We start from the raw sequence: 22,453 nt of genomic DNA on the forward strand, positions 1-22,453 counted from the left end.
ACAGTCTAAAGACAGTGGCGCGTTGCGCGTTAGTGATATGGTATTTTAAGGGCGCGTGCTTGACCATAATAGTAACGCGCATCTACTTTGATTCTCTAATATAAAAAGATGCAGCAGTTTTCATTTTTGCAAATCATACATTATTACAAGGAAAAATATTAACACACGAGGGAAATCATTGTTGTGTCCGTGAAGATGTGAAAAAGATCTATATAGATAAAAAAAAAAAAAAAAAAAAATTCTAGATTAGGCTACACATTTACTACCCAAATTATAAGCCTGTTTAACCGAAGCTAATTTGGGTGGGTTTCTCCCATCATCCCCAATGTCACTTCTCTGTGTTTTACAGCCCTGACGAGAACGTCGGTTTCCTCGGCTGTGAATCGCTCCTGGCGCGCGCTGGCAAATCCGCCGTTATAATAGCAATCCGCCACGAAACAAGCGCGCCGGCTCTTAAAGGGAATGTGAGAGGACGCTCTTATTCGTTTATTTCACGTTACGCCCAAACCACACCTATGAATAATGAAGCTACTTCAGACCAACCCCTTTTAGATTTGCGTCGGGCGCAAGAGTCATTTATCGCGCTGGGAAAATAGCAACAGCGCCGGGATCCGCCCACAAAGTTACTTGCGCTTTGCACTTTGACACTTGCGTTTCAGATCGTTAAAATAGGGCCTTCAGTGTTGGTGAATATCAGTGAGTGTTGGTGAATATCAGTGAGTGTTGGTGAATATCAGTGAGTGTTGGTGAATATCAGTGAGTGTTGGTGAATATCAGTGAGTGTTGGTGAATATCAGTGAGTGTTGGTGAATATCAGTGAGTGTTGGAGAATATCAGTGAGTGTTGGTGAATATCAGTGAGTGTTGGTGAATATCAGTGAGTGTTGGAGAATATCAGTGAGTGTTGGTGAATAACAGTGAGTGTTGGTGAATATCAGTGAGTGTTGGTGAATAACAGTGAGTGTTGGTGAATAACAGTGAGTGTTGGTGAATATCAGCGAGTGTTGGAGAATATCAGTGAGTGTTGGTGAATATCAGTGAGTGTTGGTGAATATCAGTGAGTGTTGGTGAATATCAGTGAGTGTTGGTGAATATCAGTGAGTGTTGGTGAATATCAGTGAGTGTTGGTGAATAACAGTGAGTGTTGGTGAATATCAGCGAGTGTTGGTGAATATCAGTGAGTGTTGGTGAATATCAGTGAGTGTTGGTGAATATCAGTGAGTGTTGGTGAATATCAGTGAGTGTTGGTGAATATCAGTGAGTGTTGGTGAATATCAGTGAGTGTTGGAGAATATCAGTGAGTGTTGGTGAATATCAGTGAGTGTTGGTGAATATCAGTGAGTGTTGGAGAATATCAGTGAGTGTTGGTGAATAACAGTGAGTGTTGGTGAATATCAGTGAGTGTTGGAGAATATCAGTGAGTGTTGGTGAATATCAGTGAGTGTTGGTGAATATCAGTGAGTGTTGGTGAATATCAGTGAGTGTTGGTGAATAACAGTGAGTGTTGGTGAATATCAGCGAGTGTTGGTGAATATCAGTGAGTGTTGGTGAATATCAGTGAGTGTTGGAGAATATCAGTGAGTGTTGGTGAATATCAGTGAGTGTTGGAGAATAACAGTGAGTGTTGGTGAATATCAGTGAGTGTTGGAGAATATCAGTGAGTGTTGGAGAATATCAGTGAGTGTTGGTGAATATCAGTGAGTGTTGGAGAATATCAGTGAGTGTTGGTGAATATCAGTGAGTGTTGGAGAATATCAGTGAGTGTTGGTGAATATCAGTGAGTGTTGGTGAATAACAGTGAGTGTTGGTGAATATCAGCGAGTGTTGGTGAATATCAGCGAGTGTTGGTGAATATCAGTGAGTGTTGGTGAATAACAGTGAGTGTTGGTGAATATCAGTGAGTGTTGGTGAATATCAGCGAGTGTTGGTGAATATCAGTGAGTGTTGGTGAATAACAGTGAGTGTTGGTGAATATCAGTGAGTGTTGGAGAATATCAGTGAGTGTTGGTGAATATCAGTGAGTGTTGGAGAATATCAGTGAGTGTTGGTGAATATCAGTGAGTGTTGGTGAATATCAGTGAGTGTTGGTGAACATCAGTGAGTGTTGGTGAATATCAGTGAGTGTTGGTGAATATCAGTGAGTGTTGGTGAATATCAGTGAGTGTTGGTGAATATCAGTGAGTGTTGGAGAATATCAGCGAGTGTTGGTGAATAACAGTGAGTGTTGGTGAATATCAGTGAGTGTTGGTGAATATCAGTGAGTGTTGGTGAATATCAGTGAGTGTTGGAGAATATCAGTGAGTGTTGGTGAATATCAGTGAGTGTTGGTGAATATCAGTGAGTGTTGGTGAACATCAGTGAGTGTTGGTGAATATCAGTGAGTGTTGGTGAATATCAGTGAGTGTTGGTGAATATCAGTGAGTGTTGGTGAATATCAGTGAGTGTTGGAGAATATCAGCGAGTGTTGGTGAATAACAGTGAGTGTTGGTGAATAACAGTGAGTGTTGGTGAATATCAGCGAGTGTTGGTGAATATCAGTGAGTGTTGGTGAATATCAGTGAGTGTTGGTGAATATCAGTGAGTGTTGGTGAATATCAGTGAGTGTTGGTGAATATCAGCGAGTGTTGGTGAATATCAGTGAGTGTTGGTGAATATCAGTGAGTGTTGGTGAATATCAGTGAGTGTTGGTGAATATCAGCGAGTGTTGGTGAATATCAGTGAGTGTTGGTGAATATCAGTGAGTGTTGGTGAATATCAGTGAGTGTTGGAGAATATCAGTGAGTGTTGGTGAATATCAGTGAGTGTTGGTGAATATCAGTGAGTGTTGGTGAATAACAGTGAGTGTTGGTGAATATCAGTGAGTGTTGGAGAATATCAGCGAGTGTTGGTGAATAACAGTGAGTGTTGGTTTTCCTTTAATTTGTCTGGGCTTGGTGTTTATAATGAATGATGCTATAATTTAGTTTTTTATACTTATATTTTTCACTCATGTTCTGTATACTGTTAAATATGAAGGATTTGTTTTGGAGGGAGGGAAATAAAATACATGTGTATATAGTGTTTAAAACATTTGCAAACGTTTCGTTTTATATACCGTATTTTACATGTTTAGTATTTCTTTCAACAATGCATGTTTGTGTGACATATTCAGGATCAACTTATTTTCCAGGATCAACTTATTTTCACCTTACATTCCAGTAATATGTGTGAACAGTGAGATTTGACAATTATTATTGTTGCACACAACATTATCCCATGCTATATTATTATGTGCAGCTTACCTGGAATCCTTTAACGCCTTGGGGTCCAGTGTTTCCAGGAAGTCCGATGCCACCCTAACACACAGACCGATAAAGCATTATCACACGCCTGAGCTTCACCGAGCCTCTGCTAATGGCAGCACATGACTGTAGCATAGAAGACTTGTGGAGTATATACTCCTCTATATGAGCAGTCTGTGTAACACTGTGCTGTGAGCCAATCTAGATCCTGCGATTCCAGACAAAGCTGAAACCCTTGACCTCTATGAAGCTCTACATGACATGAACCCTAAATAATTTTCTCTTTTGTTGTTCGATTAGTATTATTATAGAGACGGCAGCAGGAATAGGGCTAATATTATTGCACGGACCCAATATAGCTGCATGTATATGTGTCATATTAAGTCATATTGAAATGCTCACAAAGGAATCGATAAGAGGAATCAAAATTTTATTTTGATCCCATTCCTGACCTCTAGAATTCCCGGCCCTAGTTAAAGCTGTGGCTGACGAGTGTCACGTAAAGCTGTTACTCACAGCCACTCCTCTGGGTCCAGCTTCTCCTCTCTCTCCAGGGATGCCGATCTCGCCCTGCGGGACGAGTCATCTTCAGTAACATCAACTCAGCACTACAGTGTATCAATAGCCTAAATCTATGCAGAATTCAGAAGTACAGTAACATTGGCTGAATACCAGCATGCATTACCACTCTACGGCTCTCAGAAAGTGTTCGTGTCAGGTCAAAAGTCAGATACATACAGGTATACCTGGCTCTCCAGAGGGTCCTGCTTCTCCCATCTCTCCCGTATTGCCCTGAATGGAGAAGGATTGTTGAATTATATTCCACTTGAAGTTAAAATCTAGTCTGATTCATTTAGACTCGGAAACACTACACCAAAGAGCACAAAAGACGTGATACCAGGAACAAAGTCAAGCAACCAGTCTGAAAGCAGTGATGATGCGAGGCTTGAGCTGGGAAACACTGAGAGCCTCAAGCCGTTTGCCTTCGACCTTCACGGTTACATAATACATCTCACATCCTCATTCCTGTTTTATTATATGCATTAAACATTTCTTAATTAACCACACTTCAACTAAAGGAAGCACAGAACTGTTTCACGCTAAGAGATAATCGAGTGATTAGGGATATTCCAAGTCCAAATACTTGCGTATACTTGCAATGAAGTTGCATCATTTCCCCCCATTTTTGCAGAGGAGCTAAAACAAGGAAAGGAGATGAGGATGTACAAATACGGCATTGGGAAGCACCCCAGCTCTTTTGGAGCATATTTATTGAAGTCGCAAAATTCAGTTCAATCGCCTTCTCCAGCTCTATAGGCTTAGAGAGGGATGATGATGATGATGATGATGATGAGATACTCAGATGATGTTCTCCTGCTTCTCCAGCTCTATAGGCTTGGAGAGTGATGATGATGAGAGACTCAGATGATGTTCTCCAGCTCTATAGGCTTGGAGAGGGATGATGATGAGTGACACAGATGATGTTCTCCAGCTCTATAGGCTTGGAGAGTGATGATGATGAGAGACTCAGATGATGTTCTCCTGCTTCTCCAGCTCTATAGGCTTGGAGAGTGATGATGATGAGAGACTCAGATGATGTTCTCCAGCTCTATAGGCTTGGAGAGTGATGATGATGAGAGACTCAGATGATGTTCTCCTGCTTCTCCAGCTCTACAGGCTTGGAGAGTGATGATGATGAGAGACTCAGATGATGTTCTCCAGCTCTATAGGCTTGGAGAGTGATGATGATGAGAGACTCAGATGATGTTCTCCTGCTCTACAGGCTTGGAGAGTGATGATGATGAGAGACTCAGATGATGTTCTCCTGCTCTACAGGCTTGGAGAGTGATGATGATGAGAGACTCAGATGATGTTCTCCTGCTCTACAGGCTTGGAGAGGGATGATGATGAGAGACTCAGATGATGTTCTCCAGCTCTACAGGCTTGGAGAGTGATGATGATGAGAGACTCAGATGATGTTCTCCTGCTTCTCCAGCTCTATAGGCTTGGAGAGTGATGATGATGAGAGACTCAGATGATGTTCTCCTGCTTCTCCAGCTCTATAGGCTTGGAGAGTGATGATGATGAGAGACTCAGATGATGTTCTCCTGCTTCTCCAGCTCAACAGGCTTGGAGAGTGATGATGATGAGAGACTCAGATGATGTTCTCCAGCTCTATAGGCTTGGAGAGTGATGATGATGAGAGACTCAGATGATGTTCTCCAGCTCTATAGGCTTGGAGAGGGATGATGATGATGAGAGACTCAGATGATGTTCTCCTGCTTCTCCAGCTCTATAGGCTTGGAGAGTGATGATGATGAGAGACTCAGATGATGTTCTCCAGCTCTATAGGCTTGGAGAGGGATGATGATGATGAGAGACTCAGATGATGTTCTCCTGCTTCTCCAGCTCTATAGGCTTGGAGAGTGATGATGATGAGAGACTCAGATGATGTTCTCCTGCTTCTCCAGCTCTATAGACTTGGAGAGTGATGATGATGATGAGAGACTCAGATGATGTTCTCCAGCTCTATAGGCTTGGAGAGTGATGATGATGAGAGACTCAGATGATGTTCTCCTGCTTCTCCAGCTCTATAGGCTTGGAGAGTGATGATGATGAGAGACTCAGATGATGTTCTCCAGCTCTATAGGCTTGGAGAGGGATGATGATGATGAGAGACTCAGATGATGTTCTCCTGCTTCTCCAGCTCTATAGGCTTGGAGAGTGATGATGATGAGAGACTCAGATGATGTTCTCCAGCTCTATAGGCTTGGAGAGGGATGATGATGAGAGACTCAGATGATGTTCTCCTTCTTCTCCAGCTCTATAGGCTTGGAGAGTGATGATGATGATGAGAGACTCAGATGATGTTCTCCAGCTCTACAGGCTTGGAGAGTGATGATGATGATGAGAGACTCAGATGATGTTCTCCTGCTTCTCCAGCTCTATAGGCTTGGAGAATGATGATGATGAGAGACTCAGATGATGTTCTCCAGCTCTATAGGCTTGGAGAGTGATGACGATGAGAGACTCAGATGATGTTCTCCTGCTTCTCCAGCTCTATAGGCTTGGAGAGTGATGATGATGATGAGAGACTCAGATGATGTTCTCCAGCTCTATAGGCTTGGAGAGTGATGATGATGAGAGACTCAGATGATGTTCTCCTGCTTCTCCAGCTCTATAGGCTTGGAGAGTGATGATGATGAGAGACTCAGATGATGTTCTCCAGCTCTATAGGCTTGGAGAGGGATGATGATGAGAGACTCAGATGATGTTCTCCTGCTTCTCCAGCTCTATAGGCTTGGAGAGTGATGATGATGAGAGACTCAGATGATGTTCTCCAGCTCTATAGGCTTGGAGAGTGATGACGATGAGAGACTCAGATGATGTTCTCCTGCTTCTCCAGCTCTATAGGCTTGGAGAGTGATGATGATGATGAGAGACTCAGATGATGTTCTCCAGCTCTATAGGCTTGGAGAGTGATGATGATGAGAGACTCAGATGATGTTCTCCTGCTTCTCCAGCTCTATAGGCTTGGAGAGTGATGATGATGAGAGACTCAGATGATGTTCTCCTCCTTCTCCAGCTCTATAGGCTTGGAGAGTGATGATGATGAGAGACTCAGATGATGTTCTCCTGCTTCTCCAGCTCTACAGCCTTGGAGAGTGATGATGATGAGAGACTCAGATGATGTTCTCCTGCTTCTCCAGCTCTACAGCCTTGGAGAGTGATGATGATGAGAGACTCAGATGATGTTCTCCTGCTTCTCCAGCTCTATAGGCTTGGAGAGTGATGATGATGATGAGAGACTCAGATGATGTTCTCCAGCTCTATAGGCTTGGAGAGTGATGATGATGAGAGACTCAGATGATGTTCTCCTGCTTCTCCAGCTCTACAGCCTTGGAGAGTGATGATGATGAGAGACTCAGATGATGTTCTCCTGCTTCTCCAGCTCTACAGGCTTGGAGAGTGATGATGATGAGAGACTCAGATGATGTTCTCCTGCTTCTCCAGCTCTATAGGCTTGGAGAGTGATGATGATGAGAGACTCAGATGATGTTCTCCAGCTCTACAGGCTTGGAGAGTGATGATGATGAGAGACTCAGATGATGTTCTCCTGCTTCTCCAGCTCTACAGGCTTGGAGAGTGATGATGATGAGAGACTCAGATGATGTTCTCCTGCTTCTCCAGCTCTACAGGCTTGGAGAGTGATGATGATGAGAGACTCAGATGATGTTCTCCTGCTTCTCCAGCTCTATAGGCTTGGAGAGTGATGATGATGAGAGACTCAGATGATGTTCTCCAGCTCTATAGGCTTGGAGAGTGATGATGATGATGAGAGACTCAGATGATGTTCTCCTGCTTCTCCAGCTCTATAGGCTTGGAGAGTGATGATGATGAGAGACTCAGATGATGTTCTCCTGCTTCTCTAGCTCTATAGGCTTGGAGAGTGATGATGATGAGAGACTCAGATGATGTTCTCCAGCTCTATAGGCTTGGAGAGGGATGATGATGAGAGACTCAGATGATGTTCTCCAGCTCTACAAGCTTGGAGAGTGATGATGATGAGAGACTCAGATGATGTTCTCCAGCTCTATAGGCTTGGAGAGTGATGATGATGAGAGACTTAGATGATGTTCTCCTGCTTCTCCAGCTCTATAGACTTGGAGAGGGATGATGATGAGAGACTCAGATGATGTTCTCCAGCTCTATAGGCTTGGAGAGTGATGATGATGAGAGACTCAGATGATGTTCTCCTGCTTCTCCAGCTCTACAGGCTTGGAGAGTGATGATGATGATGAGAGACTCAGATGATGTTCTCCAGCTCTATAGGCTTGGAGAGTAGGGATGCATAACGATTAATCGCAATTAATCGTTTGCAGAATAAAAGTTTTTGTTTATTGTGCAATCGATTAATTGCGATTAATCGTTATGCATCCCTATTGGAGAGTGATGATGATGAGAGACTCAGATGATGTTCTCCAGCTCTATAGGCTTGGAGAGTGATGATGATGAGAGACTCAGATGATGTTCTCCTGCTTCTCCAGCTCTATAGGCTTGGAGAGTGATGATGATGAGAGACTCAGATGATGTTCTCCTGCTTCTCCAGCTCTATAGGCTTGGAGAGTGATGATGATGAGAGACTCAGATGATGTTCTCCAGCTCTATAGGCTTGGAGAGGGATGATGATGAGAGACTCAGATGATGTTCTCCAGCTCTATAGGCTTGGAGAGTGATGATGATGAGAGACTCAGATGATGTTCTCCAGCTCTATAGGCTTGGAGAGGGATGATGATGAGAGACTCAGATGATGTTCTCCTGCTTCTCCAGCTCTATAGGCTTGGAGAGTGATGATGATGAGAGACTCAGATGATGTTCTCCTGCTTCTCCAGCTCTATAGGCTTGGAGAGGGATGATGATGAGAGACTCAGATGATGTTCTCCAGCTCTATAGGCTTGGAGAGTGATGATGATGAGAGACTCAGATGATGTTCTCCTGCTTCTCCAGCTCTACAGGCTTGGAGAGTGATGACGATGAGAGACTCAGATGATGTTCTCCTTCTTCTCCAGCTCTATAGGCTTGGAGAGTGATGATGATGAGAGACTCAGATGATGTTCTCCAGCTCTATATGCTTGGAGAGTGATGATGATGAGAGACTCAGATGATGTTCTCCTGCTTCTCCAGCTCTACAGGCTTGGAGAGTGATGATGATGAGAGACTCAGATGATGTTCTCCTCCTTCTCCAGCTCTATAGGCTTGGAGAGTGATGATGATGAGAGACTCAGATGATGTTCTCCTGCTTCTCCAGCTCTATAGGCTTGGAGAGTGATGATGATGAGAGACTCAGATGATGTTCTCCTTCTTTTCCAGCTCTATAGGCTTGGAGAGTGATGATGATGAGAGACTCAGATGATGTTCTCCTGCTTCTCCAGCTCTACAGGCTTGGAGAGTGATGATGATAAGAGACTCAGATGATGTTCTCCTTCTTTTCCAGCTCTATAGGCTTGGAGAGGGATGATGATGATGAGAGACTCAGATGATGTTCTCCTGCTTCTCCAGCTCTACAGCCTTGGAGAGTGATGATGATGATGAGAGACTCAGATGATGTTCTCCTGCTTCTCCAGCTCTACAGCCTTGGAGAGGGATGATGATGATGAGAGACTCAGATGATGTTCTCCTGCTTCTCCAGCTCTACAGCCTTGGAGAGGGATGATGATGATGAGAGACTCAGATGATGTTCTCCTGTTTCTCCAGCTCTATAGGCTTGGAGAGTGATGATGATGAGAGACTCAGATGATGTTCTCCTGCTTCTCCAGCTCTATAGGCTTGGAGAGTGATGATGATGAGAGACTCAGATGATGTTCTCCTGCTTCTCCAGCTCTACAGGCTTGGAGAGTGATGATGATGAGAGACTCAGATGATGTTCTCCTGCTTCTACAGCTCTACAGGCTTGGAGAGTGATGATGATGAGAGACTCAGATGATGTTCTCCTGCTTCTCCAGCTCTATAGGCTTGGAGAGTGATGATGATGAGAGACTCAGATGATGTTCTCCTGCTTCTCCAGCTCTACAGGCTTGGAGAGTGATGATGATGAGAGACTCAGATGATGTTCTCCTGCTTCTCCAGCTCTATAGACTTGGAGAGGGATGATGATGAGAGACTCAGATGATGTTCTCCAGCTCTACAGGCTTGGAGAGTGATGATGATGAGAGACTCAGATGATGATCTCCTGCTTCTCCAGCTCTATAGGCTTGGAGAGTGATGATGATGAGAGACTCAGATGATGTTCTCCAGCTCTACAGGCTTGGAGAGGGATGATGATGAGAGACTCAGATGATGTTCTCCTGCTTCTCCAGCTCTATAGGCTTGGAGAGTGATGATGATGAGAGACTCAGATGATGTTCTCCTGCTTCTCCAGCTCTATAGGCTTGGAGAGTGATGATGATGAAAGACTCAGATGATGTTCTCCTGCTTCTCCAGCTCTATAGGCTTGGAGAGTGATGATGATGAGAGACTCAGATGATGTTCTCCTGCTTCTCCAGCTCTATAGGCTTGGAGAGTGATGATGATGAAAGACTCAGATGATGTTCTCCTGCTTCTCCAGCTCTATAGGCTTGGAGAGGGATGATGATGAGTGACTCAGATGATGTTCTCCTACTTCTCCAGCTCTATAGGCTTAGAGAGTGATGATGATGAGAGACTCAGATGATGTTCTCCAGCTCTACAGGCTTGGAGAGGGATGATGATGAGAGACTCAGATGATGTTCTCCTGCTTCTCCAGCTCTATAGGCTTGGAGAGTGATGATGATGAGAGACTCAGATGATGTTCTCCTGCTTCTCCAGCTCTACAGGCTTGGAGAGTGATGATGATGAGAGACTCAGATGATGTTCTCCTGCTTCTCCAGCTCTATAGGCTTGGAGAGGGATGATGATGAGAGACTCAGATGATGTTCTCCAGCTCTACAGGCTTGGAGAGTGATGATGATGAGAGACTCAGATGATGTTCTCCTGCTTCTCCAGCTCTATAGGCTTGGAGAGTGATGATGATGAGAGACTCAGATGATGTTCTCCTGCTTCTCCAGCTCTATAGGCTTGGAGAGTGATGATGATGAAAGACTCAGATGATGTTCTCCTGCTTCTCCAGCTCTATAGGCTTGGAGAGGGATGATGATGAAAGACTCAGATGATGTTCTCCTGCTTCTTTAGGAGAACCATGCTTAATCCTTACACCCTGCTTAACACAGTGTGTGGACTCACGTTAGGAATGTGAGTTGTATATCGCTATCTTCTCTGGTCTAGAGCCATGCTGTGGTTCAGAGTTCTCCTGTGGAGCTTTAGTCCAGGGTCAGACTGAGAGAACGAAGAGGACCTCGATATACAGGCCCTATATTGTCATGCATGGCCCCTCCTGAGGGACGAGTTGACAGCAAACATTGCAGAATTGGCACTGAGAAGGTTTAAGTTAAAAGAAAAACTGGAATCTGAAACTGCAGTTTTATTTTTTGCGCTGAGCAGTGCTCGGTTACCCATGCATGTCGGCACGTTTTCTGCAAACATACTTTAAGATTTGGTTGAAGGCTGTGTGTATGTCTGAGGATGAGAGTGGCACTGGTCAGTGTCTGTGGGTGGAGGTAGATTGCCTTTGACATCTCTCCTGCTCCGCTCTGATATCCTGAAAGTATGTTTTCTCAGAGCTATATTCTACCCTGTGTTAGGGTCAAGTAGGATTGTTCGCTCCCCTGTCGATGGGTTGCTTGGCTGGAAACTCCTCAGTGAATTACGGTGGGGATCCGCAAGCGTCCCACTTTTCGTCTGCCGCCCTCCCCAATTATTGTTGGGTTTTGAAATAGGGATATAGGCACGCCTTTGGATGATACTTTGATAGGGAAATTCCTTTACTAAACTTTTCTCAAAAGAGTTGATGACGCGTTACACCGAGACGCAGCGTCTCGTTCACCTTCTCGGGACATACGCAACCTGAGACCTCCTACTGTACAATATAAGGGCCCATACAGGGCAGTGCAATAAAAGAATAAAAAAACGAGCTTCACCCACGATACACTGCAAAAGATGCAAGCGCAAGCATCATACACATCCATCTAGTGCAAGTTCACAGAAAAAGCTGATTTCTATCTCCTATTTCAAATTTTTGAAATTATGAAAAAAATCAGCAGTGTGTCAGTAGTGATGAGAAATAGCAACTTTTTATTATTTAATTTATTCTATTCAATAATTAAAAACATTTGAATGATTAAGTCATTATTGTGTGTTTTTTAAAATAAGGTTTATCATTATTTTACATTGAATGGACGTTTAGAAACAACATCATAAATTGCTGAGGATGCCTTATGTTGTCTCTCACACACGAAATGTTCCGCTGACAAAACAAGAATCTTTACATATATCTGCTTATATAAAAATATTGTTTCTGTGCTGTAACTATGATGACATGGACTCTACAATTTGCATGTAAAACTCAGATTTAAAGCAGTGGTTCTTAACTCTTCAACAGCAGCACTGCACATCTCTCCTATCTTCAGTTCACACACATCTCTGATAACAAGCTGTGATCTGAACAACAGCTGGCGATCAACAACACTGCCTTCAGCTGACTCTAGACAAGCATAAACCCATTACATCTGACTTCAATACAGCTGTTAATAGCCTTGCTGTCAGATAAGTTGCAGATAGACTGATATACTCACCACTCCTCCTTTGGCACCTTTTGCACCAGCTTTTCCTGGCAAACCCTGCATTACACACAGACACATGTGTGAGTTGTACAATGATACAAAAACAGTGAACAATGCTACTAACATCTCAGGTAGCCACTCAAATGATATTATCAAGCAGATCAACCAAAAGGTGAATTAAACCTTTGCAGATTTTAAAAACAAGCATGAATGACAAAAGAATCACATTAACTTCACCATCTCTTATTCACTTTTCCTTTCTCATATTCATATTCAATCAGTGTGCTTAGCTCTTCAGCAGTGTAATGGGGGATAATACGTACAGGCAGACCATTAGGTCCTTTTTCACCAGCTACTCCAGGTCTGCCAGCATCCCCCTATGGACACAAACACACACCATGAGCACCACTGCGTTTGGACACCGCGACATTTACATGATTTACAAACATTTACCTTTTCACCATCTAGTCCTTGAGTCCCATCCTTCCCATCCCTGCCCGGGATGCCCTAAGATCCACAGAGATCCACAGAGAGCATTATTTATGGGAAAATCTAACGCTCATCATGACATCCTGCAAACAACACATTTCCTTACAGGTTCGCCTTTAGGTCCTGCACCTCCAGGTACTCCCTTGGGGCCGATTTTTCCCTATTGAGAGGATGACATTGACAATATTACAGAAGTACAAGCCTAGAATATGAACTAGAAGTGACTACATCTAATGAGTAATATGATGACACAAGTTTCTTACTATCTCTCCTTTGGGCCCTCTGAAACCTTGAGGTCCTTTTTCACCAGCATCACCCTATTCAGAAGATACACACAGCAAACGTTTATGACGAGATTCACCGTGGCACTAACACACACATTCATGAGAATAATGTGCACACTTTAAGTACGGAGGGGAGAAACACTCACGGTTTTTCCAATGACGCCAGCAATTCCAGGTTTTCCTCTGAAACCAGGCAATCCCTACAAACAGAAGTGAAGTTGTGTGACTGAACGTATGTAAAGGAAGTGTACGCTCGTGTAGTGAGATGTTATCGAGGGCTTACTCTGTCTCCCACTGCTCCTCCGGGACCCTGCAGACCCCTCAGCCCCCGAGAGCCCTTCATGGACACAGTGCAAACGAGAGAATGAGTGGAAGGAGAAAACAGGCTCCTAAACTTACGCCATTTCATTTACCACATTCCACGTCACAGACTCTTTGAAGCAGTTGTAAATACAGTAGCCAATATAGGACAATGGGAAGTTGCCATTTTAAAAGATTCCATTGACTGGCGATTGTCAATATGTGATCCTACTCTTTTCTGTCCTGTTGTTCTCTTCTACACAGAACTCTTTAACACAGGGCTTTATCATATTGCTCCATTTTAATAATAATGGTCTCAATAAACAATGAGACTTTTGATCTGACCACAGTACCAGGTGTACACAGTGCTGACCACTAATATGATCAGATTACCAGGTGTCAACAAAAAAACCTTTTACAAATATTTGACCAATGACTCTGTTGTGTCCTGAAGCTGTCAGTCAGAGCTCATTACTCCAGCCGGCCTCTATTAGTGCCACACACCGGCCGGAGCGTCTCTGCTGGTTTGCAACACACGGGTAAATAAAGAACTGGTGTTTGAATAAATACAGCATTATTTTTACACAAGAAACACTGTCTTTAAAGGCTAATGATTTTTTTTTAAGAGTCTTAGTCTGGTGCCGTCTAGTTGTAGGCAATATACTGTTATAAATACACTATGCATAGCGCTTCATCTCTTATATCATATGATTTTGTCTAAATGCATTCGACGGCAAGAAAAACCGAGCGGCCATATTACAATAAACGTAATAACCTGTAAGTTGAAGAAAACGTAATGCAGTTCACCGACTGCCTCAGGAGACACTGCTCCAGTGATGGACCAAACATATCTCTGTCGTTCGCTGGGCAAAAACCTTAACTCCATTTGAGCTTGATTTTCATCAAATCTCAGTATTATTAAGCAATTAATAAGCAGTATTATTATGATCCTACCTGACTTAAGCTTGTTTCACATTAAGTGTGATTACTATTTTAAAAATAATATCCAGTTTTAATATGCTATTTGCAGCAATGCATGTTTGTGCAATTTCGTTTATTTTAGTGCCTAGTGGAGTACCATGGGATTTTTACTCATCAAAACTGTGCCGTGGGAACAAAATAAAGGTTGGAAAACACTGATCTGGAGCACTCCATTACGGTTTTTGTTGTTAGGATGTTGTTAAAAAGTAAAAATGTTAGGCTGCTCAATAGGCTTGTTGGACTTGAACCGGCGCTGCACAGGCCGATCGGTGTATGACATCAGAGTCGCGCGATTCAAAAGCATACGCAGCCGCCTCCTCTCTAATCGCTCTCGCGGTCCTCTGATGTCATACACCGATTCAGCGCCGGTTCAAGTCCAACAAGCCTTTTGTCACAATGATTGAGACGGCCAATCAAATGGAAGAAGGCGGAGTTGACTGTTCACAGTAGACGAGAGTGGATTCCAGAGCAACAGCTTTAACAGTGCAAGAGTAGGCCTACGAGGTCAGATGTTCAATATTTGAAAACTGTTTTATAACACGATTGTTAAACTACTAATAATGTAAAGAATTGCCTTTTTGAATAAATAATAGCTTATTATTTCAATAGTAAGTGTAGCATGTCTAGCTGAGGTCCAGTAAGACAGCGTGTGAATTGCTCCCACCTGTAATCCCACTGTCCCTGGGACTCCCGGAGGACCAGGCGGCCCCTGATCACCCTGATGGGGAGAGACACCGAGAGAAACACATTACAACAAGCTTTCGGCTTCTGCTACATTTCTGAAAAAGTTTCAGTGCGGTTTCTGGAAGCTTTAGAAATCTCACCTTCTCGCCGTCCTTCCCCAGCTCTCCCTTGCTTCCTTTATGACCTGTGTGACCCTAAACCAGAACAGAAGCAGCTCAGCGATCTGTGACATCTTCTGCAATGAGACATGTTTATCATCATAAGTACCTTGAATCCAGGCATCCCAGGCGGTCCAGGAGGACCCGGAGGACAGATGGCCGGACACTACAAACAAGACAATGATGCAATCAATCTCCATGCAAAGACAAACACGCCGGCGGAAGATGTGTCCTTGCCAATAAGAAAACGCTTCCTTCAGACGCAGTCATTTTGAAGGAAGATCAAATAAAGGTGTGTGTTGAAAGCGGGATTACACTTGAATAGAGCGCTCAACACTGCTGTGAAGATGGATGTGTGTACGCTGGACACTCAGTGTTGGAGGACTCTTAACTCACCAGCAGATCTCCATTGCCTTCAGGAAGAGTTCCTGGAAGTCCCTAAAAGGAGGAGGATGACATCAAACTGGATTATTAAAATAAAAGAAATGTGTTTCTGCACTTTTAGTGTGAGATGCAAGTACTTACAGGAGGTCCATCTAAGCCTGCAAGACCAGGAAGTCCTGGAAGACCCTCAGGCCCCTACAACCAATCACAGACCAGCGTCACTGATCACTGTACCTGAACGTGTGCTTTTCATGTGTGTAGTGTAGACAGCGCTCTATAGATTCATTACTAATGAAGGACGCACTCACCGGCGCCCCCTGAGGTCCTGCTCCCCCTGGAAGCCCGTTCTCTCCAGCAAGACCCTGAGATCGGAGAAGAGCAAACGCTCGACACATTTACATTTGTTGAGTTTCCATGCTGGATAATATACGTCAATATTAATAATATTAATATGTTTATTTTTTATAGCGCCTTTCAAGAACCCAAGGTCGCTTCATATTAGGCTGATGGTGCGTCACATGACCTGAGACAACAGGGCCACTATTGGGCTAATGCTTCCTCTTATCCTGGTTTCTGACAGGCTGTACTCACCAGAGCTCCTGGTCTGCCTCTGCCCTGAGGACGACAAGAGAGGACATCTCATCAACAGCCCTGGCCATGTGTCTTATCATGACATCATACTGCATTTTTGCTGGTGTTTTGAGTGTGTAAGTAACTTTTACAATGTTTTGAGTGTGCAAGTAACTTTTACAATGTTTTGAGTGTGCAAGTAACTTTTACAATGTTTTGAGTGTGTAAGTAACTTTTACAATGTTTTGAGAGTGCAAGTTACTTTTCCAATGTTTTGAGTGTGTAAGTAACTTTTACAATGTTTTGAGAGTGCAAGTAACTTTTACAATGTTTTGAGTGTGCAAGTAACTTTTCCAATGTTTTGAGAGTGCAAGTAACTTTTACAATGTTTTGAGTGTGTAAGTAACTTTTACAATGTTTTGAGAGTGCAAGTTACTTTTCCAATGTTTTGAGTGTGTAAGTAACTTTTACAATGTTTTGAGAGTGCAAGAAACTTTTACAATGTTTTGAGAGTGCAAGTTACTTTTACAATGTTTTGAGTGTGTAAGTAACTTTTCCAATGTTTTGAGAGTGCAAGTAACTTTTACAATGTTTTGAGAGTGCAAGTAACTTTTACAATGTTTTGAGTGTGCAAGTAACTTTTCCAATGTTTTGAGAGTGCAAGTAACTTTTACAATGTTTTGAGTGTGTAAGTAACTTTTACAATGTTTTGAGAGTGCAAGTTACTTTTCCAATGTTTTGAGTGTGTAAGTAACTTTTACAATGTTTTGAGAGTGCAAGAAACTTTTACAATGTTTTGAGAGTGCAAGTTACTTTTCCAATGTTTTGAGTGTGTAAGTAACTTTTACAATGTTTTGAGAGTGCAAGTAACTTTTACAATGTTTTGAGAGTGCAAGAAACTTTTACAATGTTTTGAGAGTGCAAGTTACTTTTACAATGTTTTGAGTGTGCAAGTAACTTTTACAATGTTTTGAGAGTGCAAGTAACTTTTACAATGTTTTGAGAGTGCAAGTAACTTTTACAATGTTTTGAGAGTGCAAGTTACTTTTCCAATGTTTTGAGTGTGTAAGTAACTTTTACAATGTTTTGAGAGTGCAAGTAACTTTTACAATGTTTTGAGTGTGCAAGTAACTTTTACAATGTTTTGAGAGTGCAAGTAACTTTTACAATGTTTTGAGAGTGCAAGTTACTTTTACAATGTTTTGAGTGTGCAAGTAACTTTTACAATGTTTTGAGAGTGCAAGTAACTTTTACAATGTTTTGAGAGTGCAAGTAACTTTTACAATGTTTTGAGAGTGCAAGTAACTTTTACAATGTTTTGATTGTGCAAGTAACTTTTACAATGTTTTGAGAGTGCAAGTAACTTTTACAATGTTTTGAGAGTGCAAGTTACTTTTACAATGTTTTGAGTGTGCAAGTTACTTTTACAATGTTTTGAGAGTGCAAGTAACTTTTACAATGTTTTGAGTGTGTAAGTAACTTTTACAATGTTTTGAGTGTGCAAGTAACTTTTACAATGTTTTGAGTGTGCAAGTAACTTTTCCAATGTTTTGAGAGTGCAAGTTACTTTTCCAATGTTTTGAGTGTGTAAGTAACTTTTCCAATGTTTTGAGTGTGTAAGTAACTTTTACAATGTTTTGAGAGTGCAAGTAACTTTTACAATGTTTTGAGAGTGCAAGTTACTTTTACAATGTTTTGAGTGTGCAAGTAACTTTTACAATGTTTTGAGAGTGCAAGTAACTTTTACAATGTTTTGAGAGTGCAAGTAACTTTTACAATGTTTTGAGAGTGCAAGTAACTTTTACAATGTTTTGAGTGTGCAAGTAACTTTTACAATGTTTTGAGAGTGCAAGTTACTTTTACAATGTTTTGAGTGTGCAAGTAACTTTTACAATGTTTTGAGAGTGCAAGTAACTTACAATGTTTTGAGAGTGCAAGTAACTTTTACAATGTTTTGAGAGTGCAAGTTACTTTTACAATGTTTTGAGTGTGCAAGTTACTTTTACAATGTTTTGAGAGTGCAAGTAACTTTTACAATGTTTTGAGTGTGTAAGTAACTTTTACAATGTTTTGAGTGTGCAAGTAACTTTTCCAATGTTTTGAGAGTGCAAGTTACTTTTCCAATGTTTTGAGTGTGTAAGTAACTTTTACAATGTTTTGAGTGTGTAAGTAACTTTTACAATGTTTTGAGAGTGTAAGTAAGGATGGCGGTCTGTTTGCATGAGAAAATGGTGTCGGTTTCATATGATAAAGAAGCTACACTTTTCAGGTGTGACTGAAGAACTTGTAATCCTGTGAGTGAAGTGTCACATGACTGTGTTTACAGTGGATTTACTCATGCTTGGCACATACAGGGGGTCCTCCTGGTCCGGGAGGTCCTGGGTCTCCCTACAAAAACAACAAAAGAATAATAGTAAGTCTCAGTTGGCAGAAACAGTTCACGTCTCCCAATGAAGGAACCACTCAAACTCAGAGCGTCAGAAGTGTCCCGCTCTTGCACACACAGCCTGTGCTGTGAATGACGTGCCACTCGTTCTCATCCCACGGTCAGCTGTCAACACTACAGCTCAGGGCAGGGGCGTTACGCATGCCGGCGGTAACCGCTAATATTGGATGTACCGGGTGGAATAATATTTACGTTGTCATTTGTGGTACGAGTGAGGGTCAGGAATCAATAGACACGGACAGAGTGAGTCCAATAGCCAAGACTACTTTGACTCAGTTCGATACCCACTGATCACCAGCTGCTCTCCAGCGGCCCCGTGTGTAAGTGTTCATGCACTGTAGTGTGAAGGTTTCTATTTAATACATGGTTTGCAACGTTGAGCATTGTAGCCAATAGGGCTGCGACTAGGGCTGGGAATCGAATATTGAGGTCAGGAATCAGATACTTGTTATACAATTTTAATCTTGATTCCTCTTATCGATTCCTTCGTGAGCATTTCAATATGACTTTACACCATTGGAGCGCGAGACGAGTTTTCTGCAGGCGTGTGTAACTACAGTATACCGGATCCGTGAACCTAACATTCCTGTGCCGTCTCTGTAATAACACTAATATTCCTGTGCCGTCTCTGTAATAACACTAATATTCCTGTGCCGTCTCTGTAATAACACTAATCAAACAACTGAAGACAAAGAGAAAATTGACTGAATAGCTTTTGTAACTATATTTGTATTTTATTTATAAAGTGTTGATGTTTCTTCATGATATTCAGCTACAAATAAACGTTTTGCAATAAGACTAAGGCCTCATCCACACTACTGCGTTTTATTTTAGAAACGGAGAATTAAAACGAATACGATCTCCGTCCACACCAGCGTTTAGCTGCGTATTTAAATTGATCTCCGTCCACATTAAAACGACTGAAAACGCGGATCACGTGACCATTCACCAACACTGGGCGTGCGCGTGCCGGTGTAAACAGGCGCATGTAGGCAGTGTTAGCATTGTAAAATGCAGTATTTACTTGCACAACAGCTGCTAGCAAAGACATCGACGTCAGTAACGCTTGTAATTCGTTATCCATGTTGCAGTCACTAACGTTACGTAGTCTAGGCTGGTTTTGTATGTTTTCTTCCCGGGGACGGGTCATGTGATGGGTGTCTGATGAATCAGGGAAGCATACGCCATGACTGATGACACCCAATCATAGAGCCGAGCGTGAGCCTCTGCGTCAGCGTTTCTAATGTCCTCCGTTTTGACCCGTCTTCACTAAAACGCCCTCCGGCAGCGTTTTTAAACTTCTCCGTTTTAGGTCTTCGTTTTTGCCGTTGTAGTCTGGACGGGAGGTGCAAACGTAGCAAAAGGTCTCCGTTTCTAAACGAAAACGCAGTATGGGGCCTAAATGTGAATGATATCTAAGTTGTTGTTTTTTACCTCATAGGAATCGAAATTAGGAATTGATAAGAATCGGAATCGTTAAAATTCAAATGATGACGAACCCTGCGACTTAAGTGATTGACAGCTTAGTTGTTATAAAGGGAGCGCTCTTTACTCGCTTTCTGTATATAATCTAATCACAGTTTGAGTACGTTTTATTTTTCATGCTGCTAAGAGGATCAACGGTTGTGTTCACACTGCAGAGTTTCACAGGAGACAACCACATTTAAATGAGGAGAATCTGATAAAATAGCCTATTCCCAAAATGATATGACCGTAAAGGCTTATATTTATTCTTTTAATTTATGGAGAGTAGACCGTAATATACCCTATGGTGTGATTTATGCACAATAGCCTGTATTGTTCACATGATGTAAGTAGACGTTTGTTATCGTTTACACAACAGATTTTTTCTGTTAAATATTACCGTGTTGTCTATTTTTCTTAAATGCATCAACTCAGAATATCTCATTTTGGTCCGGTTGCCTGAGTTCCATGAGGAAATGGATATGTTAGTGTCTACCTGATGTAGCAGATTAGGTTCAGGGTCGGGTCGGGTGTTCTGTGAAGTGCTGCGGGTCAGGTTTACGAAACAACGGGACAAACACTGCCGCCTTCACGGTTTTGATCATTTTAGCTACTTTCTTCTAGATTTCCTATATACAGAAATTTAGTCATAAACAAAATATTTCTCTATGTAACATTCCATATGTGACAATTAATTTTGTTCTCACTATTTGATTAAATGGAAACAAAATACACAAAATTGGGTTGATAATAGAAATAATAGCATTTCTTAACAGTATGCCTCTCGCCGAATAGAGGATCACAGTAATGTAAACCCCATCCTTCAGTATGAGGCTCAGTGTCAGCTAATGTCATATATTATGCAACACATGTTCTCTGTTATTAAATATCACATTAACGTCCCAATGCACAGCTCACTGCTATCCGCCACACAGAATGATGGTGATTTCAGCTGATTCCAAGAAACTAATTAAAGGAAAACCTGTGGTGGGAAGAGGACTTCACATTCCAAGCTGGATTAAGAGGAACTCATCTGGAGTCACCTGATCCTCATTAAAACTGCCTAAGCATCTGCTAGCGGCTGCACACTGTGCGGAGCCCACCATATGAACATGATTTATGGCCACAAATCAAAACTACAAAGGAGTTTTTTAAGGGGACCGATTATGCAAACTTTACTTTTGCATGCTGTTTGAACACTGATGTGTGTAAACAACCAGACTATAATGGTAAACATCCACCCACTTCTTTTTTTAATAATCCCCATAAATCAAAAGCAGTGTCTGTAAATACCCTGTTCCAGTTTCCCCCTACAGTGACATCACACTGAACAGGCCCCGCCCATGAGTGACATCACACTGAACAGGCCCCGCCCATGAGTGACATCACACTAAACAGGCCCCGCCCACGAGTTACATTACATCAAACAGGCCCCGCCCACAAGTGACATTACATTTAACAGGCCCCGCCCATGAGTGACATTACATTTAACAGGCCCCGCCCATGAGTGACATCACATTTGACAGGCCCCGCCCACGACTGGTGACGATCTATCCTATTAGCATAGATCTCTGCCTGAGTGTGCCGAAACATAGTCCGCCATGTTTATATCCTCATTATATCTCCTACTGATATAAAGTCTGGGCCACATGAACATCACACATGTTCTGTTTCTGGATGTACCACTGAACATAACCCCCCCCATAGACTCCCGGCATCTGAGCAAGCAACGGAGGACACGTGGATACATTTAATCTATGAAGGAAATAAATAAGTCTTATATGTTTGTGCTAATTATGTTACACTGGACTGCTAGACAAACAGGGGTAAGTTCAACGCTGGATTTGCACAAAAGTTGATTCTGAAAAATGGATCGATACCAACATCCTACTACAGTTCCCACATGAGCACCTGTACAACAATTCATAGATGATCATGACGGAACATGCTAATCGATAAGCTGAAAAAAGTTAACTTCACAACAACTACATAAATTCATCAACTAACCATTGAAGAATAACACATTTTAAGAACCTATTTCATTTGAGGTATAAATTATGATTATTGAGTTTCCAGCATTTTCCTGGATTCCTGGCAGTCCTGTTCTCTCTATTGTGAATTAAATAAGTCAGATTACTTAAATCTTGCCCTTTGTCTCTATGATAATGTTTGAGCAATCAAGTCAGGATGATTGGATTAGCAAACTCTATAAACAATAG

General features: G+C 42.2%; 1 protein-coding gene across 1 annotated transcript in view; it reads right to left on the bottom strand.

Moving 5' to 3' along the window:
* Positions 1 to 22,453, bottom strand: part of col9a3 (collagen, type IX, alpha 3) — a 43,314-nt gene that overhangs the window by 15,363 nt on the left and 5,498 nt on the right. The window contains exons 6-23 of the mRNA XM_079589169.1: positions 18,677 to 18,712; positions 16,346 to 16,369; positions 16,063 to 16,116; positions 15,896 to 15,949; positions 15,767 to 15,808; positions 15,480 to 15,536; positions 15,353 to 15,406; positions 15,193 to 15,246; positions 13,531 to 13,584; positions 13,394 to 13,447; positions 13,227 to 13,280; positions 13,070 to 13,123; positions 12,928 to 12,981; positions 12,798 to 12,851; positions 12,487 to 12,531; positions 4,019 to 4,072; positions 3,797 to 3,850; positions 3,281 to 3,334 (exon numbers count right to left, since the gene is read on the bottom strand). Coding sequence (XP_079445295.1) covers positions 3,281 to 3,334; positions 3,797 to 3,850; positions 4,019 to 4,072; positions 12,487 to 12,531; positions 12,798 to 12,851; positions 12,928 to 12,981; positions 13,070 to 13,123; positions 13,227 to 13,280; positions 13,394 to 13,447; positions 13,531 to 13,584; positions 15,193 to 15,246; positions 15,353 to 15,406; positions 15,480 to 15,536; positions 15,767 to 15,808; positions 15,896 to 15,949; positions 16,063 to 16,116; positions 16,346 to 16,369; positions 18,677 to 18,712 — 906 coding nt within the window. The remainder of the gene's footprint in view (positions 1 to 3,280; positions 3,335 to 3,796; positions 3,851 to 4,018; positions 4,073 to 12,486; positions 12,532 to 12,797; positions 12,852 to 12,927; positions 12,982 to 13,069; positions 13,124 to 13,226; positions 13,281 to 13,393; positions 13,448 to 13,530; positions 13,585 to 15,192; positions 15,247 to 15,352; positions 15,407 to 15,479; positions 15,537 to 15,766; positions 15,809 to 15,895; positions 15,950 to 16,062; positions 16,117 to 16,345; positions 16,370 to 18,676; positions 18,713 to 22,453) is intronic.

This window comes from Phoxinus phoxinus, assembly GCF_949152265.1.
Source record: "Phoxinus phoxinus genome assembly, chromosome: 18".
NCBI lineage: Eukaryota > Metazoa > Chordata > Actinopteri > Cypriniformes > Leuciscidae > Phoxinus > Phoxinus phoxinus.